This window comes from Schistocerca nitens, chromosome 8 (assembly GCF_023898315.1).
Source record: "Schistocerca nitens isolate TAMUIC-IGC-003100 chromosome 8, iqSchNite1.1, whole genome shotgun sequence".
Lineage (NCBI taxonomy): Eukaryota > Metazoa > Arthropoda > Insecta > Orthoptera > Acrididae > Schistocerca > Schistocerca nitens.
The window spans coordinates 196,373,093-196,392,846 of record NC_064621.1 but is presented as its reverse complement, the minus strand read 5'-3'; the positions used below and the strand labels follow the sequence as shown (position 1 = coordinate 196,392,846).

Genomic DNA, 19,754 nt, shown 5'->3' with positions numbered 1-19,754 from the left:
AATCATTCAGATCAGTGATGAATTAAAAAAAAATTACGAAGTGAGACGGTGAGCGAGCCCACGGAAGTAAGCAGATACAGAAGGCACTCACAGCAGGAGCGGGTGCGGCGCGAGGCGGCGGCCGTCGCGGTCGCCGCTGCTGTGGCAGGCGTCGCTGGAGACGGCGACGCGCGCCTCCGCCTCCGGGGGCAGCGCGAGAGCCGCTGCGTGACGAACGAGGGAGGCGGCGTCGTCGGGCCCGCACGACGACGGGAGACACACGCCCCACCGGAAGACGTCGCGGCGCCGCTCTAGGCGGTGCTGGCGCCCCTGGAAAAGCACACCGCAGCGCCTGATCACCTTCTGCCTGAGGACAACACATAACGCGGGTGAATTACACAATACACTGAGGTGGCGAAAGTCAGTTGGTAAGAGAAGCACTGCTCGAGTGTGGTGCGGAAGTCACGAAGGCATCGACGCAGGTTGTCGACAATGTACTATGCCAGCTGGTGGTGGGTCCACAACGGTGTGGGCTGCTTACATGGAATGGACTGAGCCCAGGTGGCGGTAGCATCGCGTACACAAGATATAAAATGGCAGTGCATTGGCGGACCTGTTATTTGTACTTAGGTGATTTATGTTAAATGGTTTCTGACACGATTATGGCCACACGGCAAGTATTTGAAAGTCGAATGGAGCTAGATGCATGGAACATTCCATTTCGGAAATCGTTAGGGATTTTAAAATTCCGAGATCCACAGGGTCAAGAGTGTGCCGAGAATACCACACTTTAGGCACTACCTCTCACAACGGATAAAACAGTGGTCGAAAGCCTGCACTTAACGACAGAGGGGAGCAGCGCAGTCTTCTTAGTTGTTCGGTTACTGGGAAGCCATTTGCAGCCATTCATGGACATCATGGTCCCAAACAACGGGTGAATTTTATGGATGACAAAGCGCCATGTCACCGGACCGCAAATGATCACGGTTGATTTGAAGAACATTCTGGACAATTATAGGGAATGGTTTGGCCACCTAGATCGCCGAACATGTATCCCATCGAAAACTTATGTGAAATAATGGCGAGGTCAGTCTATGCAAAAAACCGTGCTCCGGTAACGTTGCGCTGTTATGGACGGCGGTTGAGAGGCAGCATGTTTCAGTATTTTGTGGAGGGAACTTCCAATGACTTGTTGAATCCATGCCATGCCAAGTGATCGCGCTACGCTGGGCGAAAGGTGGTCCGCCACAATGCTAGGAGGTATCCCACGAATTTTGTCGCCCCAGTGAATGCAGCTATGTATATATTTACACTGAAGCGCTAGAGAAAGAGGTATAGGTATGCATATTCAAATACAAAGATGTGTAAACGGGCAGAATACGGCGCTGCTGTCGGCAACACCTACATAAGGCAACTAGTGTCTGTCGGCGCACGAGCGGTGTACACCTGCACCTTCGCGGTAGCAATGAAGTGGGGATTTTCCCTTACGACGATTTCACGAGTGTGCCGTGAATATCACGAATCCGATAAAACATAGTATCTCCGACACCGCTGCGGTCGGGAAAAGATCCTGCAAGAATGGGACCAACGACTACTGAAGAGAATCGTTCAACGTGACAGAAGTGCAAGCCTTCCTCTAATTTCTGCAGATTTCTTTGCTGGGCTATCAACAAGCGTCAGCGTGCGAACCATTCAACGAAGCATAATCGATATGGGCTTTCGGAGCCGAAGGCCCACTCATGTGTCCCTGATGACTGCACGACACAAAGCTTTACATCTTGCCTGGGCCCGTCAACACCGACGTTGGACTTTTGATGTCTGGAAAATCGCGCGGATGGTCGTGTACGGGTATGGAGACAACCTCATGAATCCATGGAACGTGCATGTCAGCAAGGGACTGTTGAAGCTGGTGGAAGCTCTGTAATGGTGTTGGGCGTGTGCAAATAGAGTGATATGGGACCCCTGATACGTCTGCATGATACCTCCGGGGTTCCTCAGCAAACTTACTCTGCTCTACTTTGTATCTTCTCTCTTCCCTGTATAGGTGCTATCTGGCAGGAGTCTGGCTGACGAGCAATGCTCACATATCGGTCGGACAAGATTTGTATAAGCTATATACACTCCTGGAAATTGAAATAAGAACACCGTGAATTCATTGTCCCAGGAAGGGGAAACTTTATTGACACATTCCTGGGGTCAGATACATCACATGATCACACTGACAGAACCACAGGCACATAGACACAGGCAACAGAGCATGCACAATTTCGGCACTAGTACAGTGTATATCCACCTTTCGCAGCAATGCAGGCTGCTATTCTCCCATGGAGACGATCGTAGAGATGCTGGATGTAGTCCTGTGGAACGGCTTGCCATGCCATTTCCACCTGGCGCCTCAGTTGGACCAGCGTTCGTGCTGGACGTGCAGACCGCGTGAGACGACGCTTCATCCAGTCCCAAACATGCTCAATGGGGGACAGATCCGGAGATCTTGCTGGCCAGGGTAGTTGACTTACACCTTCTAGAGCACGTTGGGTGGCACGGGATACATGCGGACGTGCATTGTCCTGTTGGAACAGCAAGTTCCCTTGCCGGTCTAGGAATGGTAGAACGATGGGTTCGATGACGGTTTGGATGTACCGTGCACTATTCAGTGTCCCCTCGACGATCACCAGTGGTGTACGGCCAGTGTAGGAGATCGCTCCCCACACCATGATGCCGGGTGTTGGCCCTGTGTGCCTCGGTCGTATGCAGTCCTGATTGTGGCGCTCACCTGCACGGCGCCAAACACGCATACGACCATCATTGGCACCAAGGCAGAAGCGACTCTCATCGCTGAAGACGACACGTCTCCATTCGTCCCTCCATTCACGCCTGTCGCGACACCACTGGAGGCGGGCTGCACGATGTTGGGGCGTGAGCGGAAGACGGCCTAACGGTGTGCGGGACCGTAGCCCAGCTTCATGGAGACGGTTGCGAATGGTCCTCGCCGATACCCCAGGAGCAACAGCGTCCCTAATTTGCTGGGAAGTGGCGGTGCGGTCCCCTACGGCACTGCGTAGGATCCTACGGTCTTGGCGTGCATCCGTGCGTCGCTGCGGTCCGGTCCCAGGTCGACGGGCACGTGCACCTTCCGCCGACCACTGGCGACAACATCGATGTACTGTGGAGACCTCACGCCCCACGTGTTGAGCAATTCGGCGGTACGTCCACCCGGCCTCCCGCATGCCCACTATACGCCCTCGCTCAAAGTCCGTCAACTGCACATACGGTTCACGTCCACGCTGTCGCGGCATGCTACCAGTGTTAAAGACTGCGATGGAGCTCCGTATGCCACGGCAAACTGGCTGACACTGACGGCGGCGGTGCACAAATGCTGCGCAGCTAGCGCCATTCGACGGCCAACACCGCGGTTCCTGGTGTGTCCGCTGTGCCGTGCGTGTGATCATTGCTTGTACAGCCCTCTCGCAGTGTCCGGAGCAAGTATGGTGGGTCTGACACACCGGTGTCAATGTGTTCTTTTTTCGATTTCCAGGAGTGTATTACAATAGCAATAGTACCATAACACTTCCTTGAAGGACGCCTCTCTGCCAAGAATATTTCTTGTGTACTAGGAACTCTTCATTGTAATCATAAAGCTAGCCTGATATTCTGTACGTTGGCACTTTGTTAATTAGGCGGAAATGTATTGAAAGCCTTCCAGATGTCAAGGAACGCAGCGTAAAGTGAGTCTCGTGGACGAACAGAGCGAGCTGGACTTCACACGAACTATGTTTACGAAATTCACGCTGATTCCTATAGAGAACATTTTGGTCCTCCAGGAAGATTATAATAAGCGGGCTGAAAATTCCAAAAGGTATGTAGTTATGTACATAAATGCAAGAGAAAAGTAGAGACTATGAAGAAGATATTACTGAAATATAATGTACTCCATCAGAAAATATTTAGCTTCGTATAAAAGGTAAATGTAATTTGGTAAAATATAAAATGAATATAGAAATAGCAAATAATTGCTGTAAACGGTTTCCACGATTTCCTCACAAGAATCAATTATACGAACAGCGTAAGAAAGCACTATTACCTGCCTCCAAGAAGCACCTCCTCTAATGAAACACGACGTACTGGATTTAAAAATTCGTGCTAGGTGAGAAATTATTAAGGAGACGGGAGAATAAAATTTTATAAGTTCGAATAGCTGGCGTTGGTCATGTGGAAGTATCAACAACCCACCAGTCGGAAAGCGTAAACATTTCGGTACTGTTACTTATTCAGACAGACACCAACCTCCATACTCTTGAGTAGGGAGCTTAGCAGAATGTCATTAGATGAGTACAGAGAGAATTGCCTCGTAACCTTATGTAAGAGGCAAAGAGAGTGTAACACACTCGTTAAGCAGACGTAGCGGAAATCGAAGAGCGCTGACGACTCGAGAAAAACGGAACCGATTTGCTGATTACGAATGACGTTATGGAGAAGTGATTCCCCTCGAAGATATAAATACTCAACCCCCACTAGCCTAGGACACCCAATCAGTACGATTGGTGGCGTACGTGTCGTTCGCACTTCCCCATTTACGGTATGGCTACATCTTGCGTGTGCTCTATTATTGATCTTACACTTACTGCCTTACGAGGATATTAACTTTTCGTAGCCACGGCTAATGGAGTGCAGCATCCAATACTGAAATCAGTACAGCAGTCAACACTGATGGGTTGTTCAGGGTCCACCGGCAAGGCCCCGGACCTCGAAGAAAGCTGCCCAAAACTCCAGCGTCGCTCTAGTTTGACAGCTTACTGTACCGACCGACCATCTTCAGAATTCAACACGACGTCATGGCATCCGGCATCACGGTCCACCTTATAGGACAATGCTGGCAGTGATCGGGAAGGGACTGAGTACTCCACGAATCGGCATGTGAATAAAACATACACGTCGTGGTCGCCGACAGTCTCAATCAGGGCTACAGACAGGGCGTGCCTATCTCGTCAGCTGGCAGCAAGGGTACCAGCAGAAGACACGGCAACAAAATTTAATCCGAGTAAAAAATGGAATGATCTTTAATGGTGTTTTACTACGTATAATGACGCCACGCAGGTGCTCGGTCTACATCCTGACAGAACAGTAGAGGTTTCCATACCAGCAGCGGGCAGTCCCTAGAGCCCTAATGCAGGTCTCACTTTCGTTTAGGGCTGACTGTAGTCGACTGATGTTTAAAATGTACTTACACCATGAACCTTATTAATAATAGAAATGATAACTGTACCTGTTTTTAGAATTCTGAGGTCTACTTTACCACCAAAGTGCTTTGTAAGGCTTGATCCTATGGGACATGGTACCCTCCTGCCTACCTTCTATCCTCCAAACTAATTTACGCAGCCAGCGTTACTGAAATTTTCCACTGGTTCACTTCTTTCCCCTACTGCAGCAGGGAACGTAGCGAGTATGAAAATAAATGTATTGGCCAGCAAAACAAAGATGGTTTACTTGTGTGAAATTCAAATAATGTAAAACTAATTTGAGATCTCAGACCCGACTTTACGTGCAAATAAATTTTCCGTGTGCTTAAGTACTAAAATATGGGTTTCCCAGACGATAACGGAGATGCTTTATATCATATTTATCGGCGCTAAGTGACTTAATAAACTACCGTATTTTACGTGCGCATTTTACGTGTACAAGTAGGGTAACTTGCTGTGGTTAGTTATTATATAAGATTCGCTTCATACGGGGTTTTACGTGTAGAAGAAGGGTAACTTTTTAACCTCTGTATCTCGGAAACCGATAAATAAATCAAGATGAAGTTGAAGCTTGTACGAGATCGGGGTGTTAGGAATATATCGTAAAAATTGAGCCATTAGCTGTGCGTCGCCGTCTTAGAATCCTCGGCTGTGTTTTGGTCCGCTGGCGACAGCAACACTCTAGTTGGGTTTTTCTGAGGAATCGCTTGTGAAGTGAACGGTGCCTCGCTAAGCCCCTTAAGGCGTACAGTAGACCGCATCTTACGGAGAAAGAACCAACCGATTTGTTCACTTTGCCTGCGCTGGAGGAATTGTGTAATATTCAAAATTTGACCCCAGGTTATGGGATTGTTACAGTAAGACGACCATTCTGCCCCGTAGCCCAAACGCTATCCAAAACACTTGACCCTACCTTTCCTCTCAACAACAGAACACGAGGCATGAACACCTGAATGTCCTGTTTTCATGCGCAGCGTTTTGAAACATATCACGTGCTCATGCTGTCATATGCGTACCGCTAAAGTGAAACTGTACCAAGAACTAAATTAAAAATCTTTCCTTCTGAGTAAGTCGAAAGAAAGATTCTTGTATTAAATGTGGGAAAACAACATTTCTTGTGTAAAAATCAACTTAGTCCACAGGTAAATATAATTTTCTATCTTAAAGTTTCTTCTAAAAATTTGGCAAAATCAGTACTCCTCACATTTGGTTCCTTCTGACATTAGATAATGCACTGAACGCCCCATTAGCCGTCCGCAGCTCGTGGTCTATGAGCTAGAGTTGCTGCCTCTGGATAACGGGGTCCCTGGTTCGGTTTCCGGCCGGGTTGGGGATTTTCTCCGTCCTGAGACCGGGTGTTTGTGATGACCTCATCATTTCATCATCATCATATTATGAGAGTGGCTAGACTGAATTGTGAAAAGAAAATGGACTGTGTAAAAATTGGGACTTTGTACGGGCGCTGATGACCGCGCAGGTGACCACCCTACAAACAAAGCATCTTCATCACGAACAGCCCCTTTACTCAGTTGATGGTTTCTTTTGGTGTTAGGATGAGCAATTGTGTCCGAATGCATTACTGAGCGGCCGAGTCAGTAGTATGCTACGATTGTTAATAACATTTCACAAGCGACGTAATTTTCATATGCTACTGCTGTAACTGGAGACATCAGCCAGTTGTGCGTGCGGCTGCCCAACCGTTACGAAAGACTCAACTAATTTCCTACTGTCTGTTAGCGAAAACAGTTCAGCGGAAACGCTTTTGTGTATTCGTGGTGGTGCGAACGTGTACACGCAGGGGTAGGAGACCAGCAAAAAGCACCAAACCGGAGAATAGCTATCAGTCACTCTGAAGATGAATGGTCTTCGCCTGTAATTAGTGTGGGAAACGACGCAGGAAGCAAAGGCGGGATTGCCCGGCTCACGCAAAGCGCCCTCGCCAGTCGCGTTTCGCGGTCAAGGGCGCGGCCGAGCAAGGTCGCGTAACACGTCTACACGGCGGGCGACCGCGTTGCGTAAGGCGGACGCAGCCTCTGCTTTGCGGTGTGGCGGGCAGCGAGCGGCGACGCGGTCAAAACACCCTCGTTTTCCCAGGGCTGGGCTCTCGTCTGGCAGTGATGCTAATACAGCTGTGAAAGGAAAATCAAATGCCCAAGGCAGACTGAAAACAATTAGGAAAAGATTATTGCTACTGCTACAACGTTAATGCGGAAAGATGACAGCAAGCAGCTTACGTGAGTTAAAAGACGTCTGCCTTGGTGCGAAACAACTTTCATGCCGAGCTTTTGTGCACGTGACGATACTTACTATCCTGCCTCAAAGATGTGGGATCAGCTACCTCTCTGCTGTAGCGGTACCTTACTGGTTGGGAACAGTAAATTGGCACGAGTTTTGAATGGAGCCGGCCAGTACGAAAGCAAGGCGGCAGAATTTATTTTGGGATAGGATTCATGAAGAATTAAGTTACAAAAATATATATATATTTCATTTTGACCTTTCCTCATTTCTTAGGATACCGTACCCCAAACGGTAAAAAAGGAAAGAGATTCGTAAATATAGTTAATGTTGTGGAGAAAGCAAACCAAAGACTGTAATTTATTGTCAGAACACAACAGGTCCACTAAAGAGACCGCTTACACCGTGCTTGACCGCCATTTTCTGGAGTATTGCTTTGCTGTGGCGGATCCGTATGAGACAGGAATGACGGAGGATATTGGAAAAGTACTATCAAGAAACAGGGGAGAGAGTGTCAGGGACACGATACGCGAATTGGTGTGGCAATCATTAAAACAATGGCATTTGCCATTGCGGCAGCCTCTTCTCGTGAAATTTCAATAAGCAACTTTCTGCTCAGAGTATGAAAATATTTTATTGGCATCCATCTACATAGGGAAAAATGATCATCATCATAAAATTAGAGGCACCAGAGCTCATACGGAAAGATTTAAATGTTTTTTCCTTCTGCCGCGTGCTCTTCGAGAGTGGAACGGTAGAGAAATAGCTTGAAAGTGGTTCGATGCACTCTCTGCCAGGCACTTCATTGTCCATTCCAATGTAATAATGTAGATGCAGGAAGTCTACGGTCCCTTCCTGGAGTATAAATTTGAAGTTTCGACATATATGCAATCAAAAGATACTGTCATATGTGCCACATAATTTGAAATCTTGCCAGTATCGACATCGATGGCATCAAATATCGTCGTAATTCTCGTTCCCAGGATGGACGAACTATGTATAAAGATAATTAAGTTTGTACGGGGCCCTCGGTGCGCGTGTCCTACTCGCAAGTATAATAAGAAGATAGGTTATAAATTATATTTTAAATTTTAACTTATAAGTGAAAGTAAGATCTTACACTGTCCTTAATGAAGACCAAAGACTTCACACACAGTTTATTTCATCATTAATTTATTCTCTATCAAGAGGGAGGTCAATATTCCTTGAGAATCATCAAGAATAAGGATTTTCTTACTTCAGATTTCAGTTTCGCCTCTCTCTCTTATCTGACGTCATTAATAACGTAAACACACAACTGCATTCTGTACACAGTTACCACCCACACTAATCAGTGTGGGTGACGCATCTTTCATACCCCTTCTTGCCTAACTGAAACAGGAGAACATTACTCAAATTAACAGCAAAGTTAAGGAATCCGTTGAGGAAGTTTTGTAGATAGGGAACATGTAGACAATAACTTGGCGTAAGAATAGTAAAAATAGTCTTAAGTGCTTTTGGTCAACTTTATTGTGTTTCCAAATCCGAGCTTCCCCCATGTCTGAAAAAGAAAACTTACACAGTCGGGGTGCGTTAGCAGCTCCAAATTTAGCAATGGGACATGGAATTTGAATGCGGGAACTGTCCACCACCAGTGCTGTCTAAGCAATGAATGGGACAGTGCATTTTAGGAATTAGTAGGAGAAAGATGAAAACAGAAGGGTTAGGAGTATCAAGTGATATGGAAGACGTAATTGTGACCGTAATAAAAATGAAATCGATACGATCAGAATATGTAGCAAGGCGAATGAAGGTGGTAAATGGACCAAAGGAGTTCATGCCTCGTTTCCAAGACATAAGAAAAGATGCAAGAGATTATTTAATTGATGTTGCGTATTTGACATTAGAAAATGTGTATTAACTGGTGAGGGTGCGCATTGACGAAGCCCTTATCACGTGGACAGGACTGCAGGTGACTTCATCGAGCCGTAGATGGCTTGTGCTGAAGCTGATGACGATGATTAAAATTCTCCGAAGAAAGAGACTCCACATTACGCGAAAAAATGAGCGTTTTCATTTAGGTGCCTCAACATTCTCATCAGGAATCCCTACAAAAGTTCACAACGAGTTCACTTTGCCATCCCGTCTACAAACGTAATCAGGGAAATATGGCCAAAGAGTTATTGCTCCGCAACCGATGGAAGAAAGGAAGTTTAGCGTTTAGCATCCTGTCGACGACGCGGTCATTACGGACTCAACGCAACTTGGTAGAGAATGTACGGGGAATGAACTTAGGTGTGTTCTTTTCAAAGGAATCCACCTGGCATTAGCCTTTAGCTATTTGCGCAACCTACGAAGAACCTAACGTTTAATAGCTGGACCGAGATCTGAACCAGCGCCATCCTGAACGCAAATCCGGTGTCTTACCATTGCGCCACCTCAGTGGATCTCTGTGACAGAGTCAGGGCCACCTAGAATGCGGGCAAGAACGCTCTGTGACAGGCAAGGACATTGACAATGTCGGTCTCTGGGAACTTACTTACGTAAGATCAAACTGCGACCTCTCAAGTCCGCAGATCGTTTCCTGCTTGTCATTTCTCGAACGAGAAGCTGTCACGCAGCTCACTGAAGGCTGTTATTGTGTCACAGGCCACACACGGCGCATCGTTAGGGAGATGAGTTGTGAGCGTGAAATTGAGGCAATGGTTGAACCATTCCTACTGAGGTGCAGATTGTAAGATGAGATTAACTGTTTTATAGGGGCACAATGCTACAAATTGTTATACTATTCGCTATATATTTTTTAGTTATTAAGTAGTGAAACGCCCGGTTTATCCAAAAAACGATGTGGGTGAAACGAGAAGATATTTAAAATAAGTTGACGTCGCATTAAAAATTTTTTATGGGCACCACTTTCACCTTTAACAATAGCAAAACTTTTCTGTTATCACGTTAGAACAATTTCTTTTACGGAATAAACTTTCACATTAGGACACAACATAACTCAAAAACGTAAGCAAGAAAAAAAATAGTAAATATATCACTACTGTGACACCTTCCTGCACCCGTACCATATCAGTTTCCATGTTTACATACATATTCGTGAAATATCACATTGAATGCATTTCAAATACCTAGTTCTGTCCGACTAGTTCTCAGTCTTCCGGCTAATTTGTTGCTGCCCGGTACAATTTTTTTTCTCTTGTGGCTATCTGTTCGCCTTAGCACTTACAGTCAAGTTCTTACTTACCTGTTACATCTACACCAACTCCGCCTCTCGTCAGTTTTGTGCTTATCTTGGCAAACCACTTAATTTTCATCCTGTCAAACGCTTTAGTTCCTTCCTTTTCATCTCACAGCCCATGGACACTTCCACAAAATATACACCTCCACACAAAACTGAGCTCCAGACATAAGTTTTCCTTATCAAATCGGAATTGTTAAGGAGTAGACAACATGAAGAAATTAAGCTACGTCCAACCAAAATAACGCAAGAAGAAGGAGCAAATAGAAAACATAAGAATCAAAAAAGCGAATGGAAAATAAGCATGTCGTGAAAAAATATCCTTCTAGTTTCGAACAGAGATCTTATTTGAGGGAGCAGTTGTAAACATATGCCACCTCCACACGTCCATACAATGCGGAATGGAATGAGGGCGAAGAGCCACTGGCGCGGTATGTGAAGTACGTAGATAAGAAGAATATGCCGGCTGGCGATAAGCGAAAATTGCTCTCTGGGAGAAGAGGTTTATTACGAAGCGAAATCCACAACTCGAGAATAGGGCCGACCTCATTTTTGGCTGAGTAGTCAAATTTCAATTCCGCACCACGTTCCACAATATTGAACAAAGATCTGCGGTAGAATAGCTACCAAAAACTCAAGCGCTGATGCCGCGAACGTGATTCTGACCATAAATGTTTGAGTACTAAACCTTCATACCAACATGAAGGCGGATACGCGACAGCACGACCAGCTTTAATCCCCTTGTGTGTCTCTGTAAATTGTAGCATTAGAATATCGACTGATGAATATAATGGTGAACATAACACGATACTCAACTGGGCATATATTTATGTTTTCGTTTACGTTATTTTCTACATCTGTCGGTGATTTTCGAGTATAGTGTTTTTCTTTTCCTTACTGGATTTTATATCTCTAACCATACAGTGATCTACATATACACTCCTGGAAATTGAAATAAGAACACCGTGAATTCATTGTCCCAGGAAGGGGAAACTTTATTGACACATTCCTGGGGTCAGATACATCACATGATCACACTGACAGAACCACAGGCACATAGACACAGGCAACAGAGCATGCACAATGTCGGCACTAGTACAGTGTATATCCACCTTTCGCAGCAATGCAGGCTGCTATTCTCCCATGGAGACGATCGTAGAGATGCTGGATGTAGTCCTGTGGAACGGCTTGCCATGCCATTTCCACCTGGCGCCTCAGATGGACCAGCGTTCGTGCTGGACGTGCAGACCGCGTGAGACGACGCTTAATCCAGTCCCAAACATGCTCAATGGGTGGCAGATCCGGAGATCTTGCTGGCCAGGGTAGTTGACTTACACCTTCTAGAGCACGTTGGGTGGCACGGGATACATGCGGACGTGCATTGTCCTGTTGGAACAGCAAGTTCCCTTGCCGGTCTAGGAATGGTAGAACGATGGGTTCGATGACGGTTTGGATGTACCGTGCACTATTCAGTGTCCCCTCGACGATCACCAGTGGTGTACGGCCAGTGTAGGAGATCGCTCCCCACACCATGATGCCGGGTGTTGGCCCTGTGTGCCTCGGTCGTATGCAGTCCTGATTGTGGCGCTCACCTGCACGGCGCCAAACACGCATACGACCATCATTGGTACCAAGGCAGAAGCGACTCTCATCGCTGAAGACGACACGTCTCCATTCGTCCCTCCATTCACGCCTGTCGCGACACCACTGGAGGCGGGCTGCACGATGTTGGGGCGTGAGCGGAAGACGGCCTAACGGTGTGCGGGACCGTAGCCCAGCTTCATGGAGACGGTTGCGAATGGTCCTCGCCGATACCCCAGGAGCAACACTGTCCCTAATTTGCTGGGAAGTGGCGGTGCGGTCCCCTACGGCACTGCGTAGGATCCTACGGTCTTGGCGTGCATCCGTGCGTCGCTGTGGTCCGGTCCCAGGTCGACGGGCACGTGCACCTTCCGCCGACCACTGGCGACAACATCGATGTACTGTGGAGACCTCACGCCCCACGTGTTGAGCAATTCGGCGGTACGTCGTCCACTATACGCCCTCGCTCAAAGTCCGTCAACTGCACATACGGTTCACGTCCACGCTGTCGCGGCATGCTACCAGTGTTAAAGACTGCGATGGAGCTCCGTATGCCACGGCAAACTGGCTGACACTGACGGCGGCGGTGCACAAATGCTGCGCAGCTAGCGCCATTCGACGGCCAACACCGCGGTTCCTGGTGTGTCCGCTGTGCCGTGCGTGTGATCATTGCTTATACAGCCCTCTCGCAGTGTCCGGAGCAAGTATGGTGGGTCTGACACACCGGTGTCAATGTGTTCTTTTTTCCATTTCCAGGAGTGTAGTTTGTAGTCTATAGCACTTAGTTCTTTTTTTGTAGAGTGATGATTCATAACAATTGGTCATAGGTTTGTTGCAAAATTGTAACTCTGTCGCTGTCTCCAACCTTCCGTTCACGAGTACATTTCGTTAATTGATTGGATGTTTTAAATTTGCGTTTATGTTGCATGGAATTGAAAGGTGGTGATATTCTTTGCTAGCACCTAAATTACTGACCTAGAGCAGCAACAAATGGGCCGCCAATATTGGGCGTCAGTATGGATTATGGAAAAACGTCATTTTCTTATACCTTCATGTACTCTGTGCTATTGTCTAAACTATTGTCATAAACAGTGGGATCGCAGGCTGGTAACAATCCTCTATACTATCAACTGTCATTCTAAAGCCATCTAAAATCTGACGATGACAAATGTTTCCACTTCCTGGCTTTCAGCTTCCTATATTTGAAACGCATATGCTTCACGTTTCCTTCTATTACCACCGCTATAGGCCAGCGCGGTTGATCTCATCTTAAGTAATATGGATATGTGCATGGAAATAAACAGTTCGCAACGTACTGTATACTGTCTAGTAGAAGACGTTTCATACAAATACTGATTTCCTCCTATCCTACTCCATTTGCGTATGACAGGATAGAAAATTGATTATATGTGTACGTTCGTGCACTAATACTCTAATTCGATTCTCATGACATGTAATGGATGCAATAGATCTTTACTATTTCTTTGTTTAGAGTGTTTAGTATAGTGACTACCTACTCCGTTACAAATACTTTATGAGATATAGGTAAACTGCAATAAATACACTCATGACGAAAGCTAGGTAAAATATTGTAATATTTGCTCTGTGCCAACGTTTTTCACTTGGCTGACAGTCATTTTTCAGCAAGAATAAAAGAAACTGTGACTTTAAAAATGTGCAACGTTTATGTCATCGTCACTTAAACCTAAGCGCGCATCTTCTAATAAAAGGTTTATACCGTATTTTCATATAAAGTAGACTCGTTGAAAATGTGGTTAACTGTAATCACTAAGCCAGATACTGATGTCTGGGAAGGAAGTCGCGTGACGGGAAAGCAGTACGCTACCTGAAGACGCGATAAGGGTACTTCATCCGGTTTCACTGGCCGGAAGGGTTAGCGCCCCGGTCGTAGGCCCTTTTACTGACGATGAAACTGGCTGCTGATCATAACTTTTTATCCACCATGCCCAGCCACTCTTATCCGGACAGACTCATTGCGAACTTTCTCATCCACGAATTTGCGTCACGCAGAATGTAGCCCACATTGTGTGGGGTATACGCCCCTTTGCCTGCTGTAGCGGCTGCCTCATTCTCACGAAGTCCCACACGCACCACTACACAGTAGAATGAATTTTCTTCCCTGCCCCTGCAACTGCAAAATAGCATTCTGGATATTCTAAATTGTTTTATCTCACGGGTACAGGTTTTTGAAGAGGGCGTCAAGTGAATCGGAACAGATAATGAATTACCGGCGCTTCTCGTACCTCAGTTGATCTACAACGCTTTGAATGACATAGAGTTAAGCGTGAAACACACGAAACAGGGTGGGGGACGAATTCTGAGGACATGGTATGTAAAAAAAAAACGATGGAATAACCAGTAGTGTCCGACTTGGATCCATAACTATACAGGTAGTTACAATTTAAAAAAAAATTGTCTCGAAGTCTTCAGCAGGACAGTCATCTTTTATGCTGTTTTTCAATAACCAGAGTGGTACTTTGCCTCAATGCTGCATCGGTTTATTAATGTAGTACACAACCACAGTGATTAAATACTACACTCCTGGAAACGGAAAAAAGAACACATTGACACCGGTGTGTCAGACCCACCATACTTGCTCCGGACACTGCGAGAGGGCTGTACAAGCAATGATCACACGCACGGCACAGCGGACACACCAGGAACCGCGGTGTTGGCCGTCGAATGGTGCTAGCTGCGCAGCATTTGTGCACCGCCGCCGTCAGTGTCAGCCAGTTTGCCGTGGCATACGGAGCTCCATCGCAGTCTTTAACACTGGTAGCATGCCGCGACAGCGTGGACGTGAACCGTATGTGCAGTTGACGGACTTTGAGCGAGGGCGTATAGTGGGCATGCGGGAGGCCGGGTGGACGTACCGCCGAATTGCTCAACACGTCGGGCGTGAGGTCTCCACAGTACATCGATGTTGTCGCCAGTGGTCGGCGGAAGGTGCACGTGCCCGTCAACCTGAGACCGGACCGCAGCGACGCACGGATACACGCCAAGACCGTAGGATCCTACGCAGTGCCGTAGGGGACCGCACCGCCACTTCCCAGCAAATTAGGGACACTGTTGCTCCTGGGGTATCGGCGAGGACCATTCGCAACCGTCTCCATGAAGCTGGGCTACGGTCCCGCACACCGTTAGGCCGTCTTCCGCTCACGCCCCAACATCGTGCAGCCCGCCTCCAGTGGTGTCGCGACAGGCGTGAATGGAGGGACGAATGGAGACGTGTCGTCTTCAGCGATGAGAGTCGCTTCTGCCTTGGTGCCAATGATGGTCGTATGCGTGTTTGGCGCCGTGCAGGTGAGCGCCACAATCAGGACTGCATACGACCGAGGCACACAGCGCCAACACCCGGCATCATGGTGTGGGGAGCGATCTCCTACACTGGCCGTACACCACTGGTGATCGTCGAGGGGGCACTGAATAGTGCACGGTACATCCAAACCGTCATCGAACCCATCGTTCTACCATTCCTAGACCGGCAAGGGAACTTGCTGTTCCAACAGGACAATGCACGTCCGCATGTATACCGTGCCACCCAACGTGCTCTAGAAGGTGTAAGTCAACTACCCTGGCCAGCAAGATCTCCGGATCTGTCCCCCATTGAGCATGTTTGGGACTGGATGAAGCGTCGTCTCACGCGGTCTGCACGTCCAGCACGAACGCTGGTCCAACTGAGGCGCCAGGTGGAAATGGCATGGCAAGCCGTTCCACAGGACTACATCCAGCATCTCTACGATCGTCTCCATGGGAGAATAGCAGCCTGCATTGCTGCGAAAGGTGGATATACACTGTACTAGTGCCGACATTTTGCATGCTCTGTTGCCTGTGTCTATGTGCCTGTGGTTCTGTCAGTGTGATCATGTGATGTATCTGACCCCAGGAATGTGTCGATAAAGTTTCCCCTTCCTGGGACAATGAATTCACGGTGTTCTTATTTCAATTTCCAGGAGTGTATTAGCTATGGTGCAATTCAAATGGTTCAAATGGCTCTGAGCACTATGGGACTCAACTGCTGAGGTCATTAGTCCCCTAGAACTTAGAACTAGTTAAACCTTACTAACCTAAGGACAGCACACACATCCATGCCCGAGGCAGGATTCGAACCTGCGACCGTAGCGGTCTCGCGGTTCCAGACTGCAGCGCCAGAACCGCGCGGCCACTTCGGCCGGCTGGCTATGGTGCATAAGTTCTTAGCGTTTTTGTTTTGCATATGCTACGGGTTTATTTATCGATTGCCATTTTTTATTCGTACGAGTAGATCACTGTTGCTATTTGAGTTTCCATATTATCATATCGTCATTTGGCGGTAGTCAGTGGAGCTCTGGACACTAGAAAATGGAGTGCCAACTGGAGAAACTGTAACATTTCCGACATGCTGCTCTGTTTGTGTTCAACAGTGAGGTGACAGCAACTGACGCAGCCAGAAACATTTGCGCCGTTGATGGGGATAATGTAACTGGGCAGAGAAAGTCGAGAAAATAATTTTCTCGTTTTAAGGAGGACCATTTTGACGTTAATACTTTCCACGTTCAGGAAGACTTTTGGGGTTAGATGAAGATCGTTTAAACGCATTAATCAACAATAATCCACGTCATTATACTTCAGAACTTGCAGATGTGATGTAATTTGACCATTTCACCATAGTGCGACATTTGCATGCAATGGAGAAGGTTCAAATATCGGGTGTATGTGTCCTGCATACTGTACGGCAAAACCACAAAAATCGGCGGGTGCAATTGGCTGCTGAACAACACCGACGCTTCCTATCCCGTGTCTTTACTACTGACAATAAATGGCGTCGTTATGCTAACATAAGGAAAACAAAGAAATAGTTATGTGCAAACAAAGTGGCAATCCCAGTACAAAGACCTGGGCGCATCTACAGAAGATAGTATTATGCGTCTGACGGAACAGCCACGGTATGCTGTGCTACGAATTGTTTCCTCCGGGTGTAAACGTCAGTGCTGACATTAATAGTCAACAACTGTGACGTCTTGCAGTCCGAGAACAACTACCATGATGATTGCGTCATGTGATGGCACTCCAGGATAATGCCCGCCCGCATTCTGCTAGGCTGAGCCGGCCGCTGGTGGCCGAGCGGTTCTGGCGCTACAGTCTGGAACCGCGCGACCGCTACGGTCGCAGGTTCGAATCCTGCCTCGGGCATGGATGTGTGTGTTGTTAGGTTAGTTAGGTTTAAGCAATTCTAAGTTCTAGGGGACTTATGACCTCAGCAGTTGAGTCGCATAGTGCTCAGAGCCATTTGAACCACTTTTTGCTAGGCTGACAAAAAACAATATACAGGAGTTGGGTTGGGAAGTCATTCGGCACCCACCTGGTTCACCTGATCTTGCGCACTCACATTTTCATCCTTCCTTTACAGACGAAAATGCGCCCCGAACAGGGCTCGACGAATTCTTCGCCCGAAATCCACCGTGATTTCTACAGTCGTGGATTCTAAAAGTTATTCCAGCGCTGAGAAGTTCTTGTAAATATTCAAGGAGAATATATTATTGATGACTATAAGCTCAGTTAAGCGTACTTGTTGTGATTGTCAAACTCATGGAAAAACGCAGAGGACTTTTGCACCAGCTTAATACTACTTTGATATTTACCGAGCGATTTTGTACTTCGTGGGCGATTTCTGTAAAGTCGTTGTAAGGTTGCACAGACATTAATTGTCCCGGGAAAGGCACATGCCATCTGAAGTGACTTAGGTATGAATCCTTGTTTGGCCACAAGAATCCTTCATCGAGCACATAAAAGCGGCTCACCTGCCATCGTGTCTATGCGCGTTATAAGGAAGACCCGTACTGCTTGTTCATACGAACGACTCCTTACAATTTAACTGTCTGCAACAGCAACGCAATGGACGTCAAACTGAAGTCGTAACTAGTTGTTCAGTTAAAAAATGGTTCAAATGGCTCTGAGCACTATGGGACTTAACTTCTGAGGTCATCAGTCCCCTAGAACTTAGAACTACTTAAACCTAATTAACCTAAGGACATCACACACTTCCATGCCCGAAGCAGGATTCAAATCTGTGACCGTAGCGGTAGCGCGGTTCCACACTGTAGCGCCTAGAACCGCTCGGCCACTACGGCCGGCTCTGTTCAGTTACATGTCTGACCACGAACTAAATGTACGCCACGAGAAAGTGCTGCTCGAGGGAAACAATGTGTAGCTTAAGGTATCCTTATTCAGGGAAATAAGCACACAATACGACAATTTAAAGGTAAATGAAGCCATCGCTCTGGTGGGTGTTGTAGCCAGAGGTGAAGGCGTGAAGGATGGGCGTGGCTGTGGCTACGCCACGGGGCAGAGTGGCCGGCGCTATTCACGCCATCCGCTCCTCACACCTCTAGTGAAGCGGCTTCGATTGGCGTCAAGTCAGCCCTCGTGACACGACCAGAACAAAGAGTGCCGGGGTCTCAGCCTCGAGAGCACCTTTAAGGTCGGTGGCCCGCGACATCGACTTACGTCGCCCCTTCTTTCCTGCTAGAGGCTTCTCGTACGTACTTCCCCAGATGAACAGCGTGAGGGTGACGGAATTACTTTATTCTTGCTTTTGTTCTTAAAACCAATACAGGCGGTAGCCGAGTATATTTTCTGAGTATCTCGGTGTAAGGAATCTGCGGTCTGCAGTTGTACTTTGGAGACCAGTAAAATAATTGTAATTTGTTGATATCTCACAGTTACGCTCCTAGCTTTTGTCCGATAAGTCAAAGTAAGAGAAGCGTGTATAAAAAAATTGTTTTATTACTAAAAACTACGTACAGTTATGGGCACTTTTCGACGTAATCACCGTGCGATCCAGGCCTTAGTCACGCCTCTGGACAACTTTCCGATACCCTCTTCGTGAAACGTCACCGATATGGAACTGAAATGAGAGGTGACGTTCTCCTGACGTTCATCGTTAGACTGGAAGCCCTGTACTCCTAGCCACACTTCTTCACTTCATAGAAAGGATGGAAGTCATTCTGCGCTACCTCCGTACTGTAAGGCGGGTGATGGAAAATTTCGCCCTGAAGTTACTGAAGGAGCCGTAATTTCGGAAGTCAGTATGCCCCAGTTTTTAATTGTTCTCCTTTCATTGTTCGGTGAGTTTCTGCCACACTATTTCCTTCTGCTTGCAGGAAACCAATAACAGGTCTCATCTAATGTCACATGTCATTGGCGGCAACAATTTGTGAAGAGCACATTGGAAAGCATGTCCAGTGTACAAGAAATGCCTCAATCATTACGGGGACTATAACGCAAAGTAATCGTAAGTGTACGTAACTTTTATTAGGAGAGTAATTTTTTTATTCACTTGCTTTTTATTTGTGGCCTTTGGGAGGTTAATAGCAAAAGAGTCCTCGTATTTTCTTTACTCTGAGAATTCCTTTACAACAGAGAAATTTCCTGTAGCATACAGTACGCAAAACGTAAGGAGTGATGCAACAACACTCAGTTAGATGCAAAAATACGGT

General features: G+C 47.0%; 1 protein-coding gene across 1 annotated transcript in view; it reads right to left on the bottom strand.

The window, feature by feature from the left end:
- LOC126199485 (O-acyltransferase like protein-like) overlaps nt 1–19,754 on the bottom strand; it is a 357,891-nt gene that overhangs the window by 203,012 nt on the left and 135,125 nt on the right. Inside the window, exon 3 of the mRNA XM_049936407.1 lies at nt 92–309. Coding sequence (XP_049792364.1) covers nt 92–309 — 218 coding nt within the window. The remainder of the gene's footprint in view (nt 1–91; nt 310–19,754) is intronic.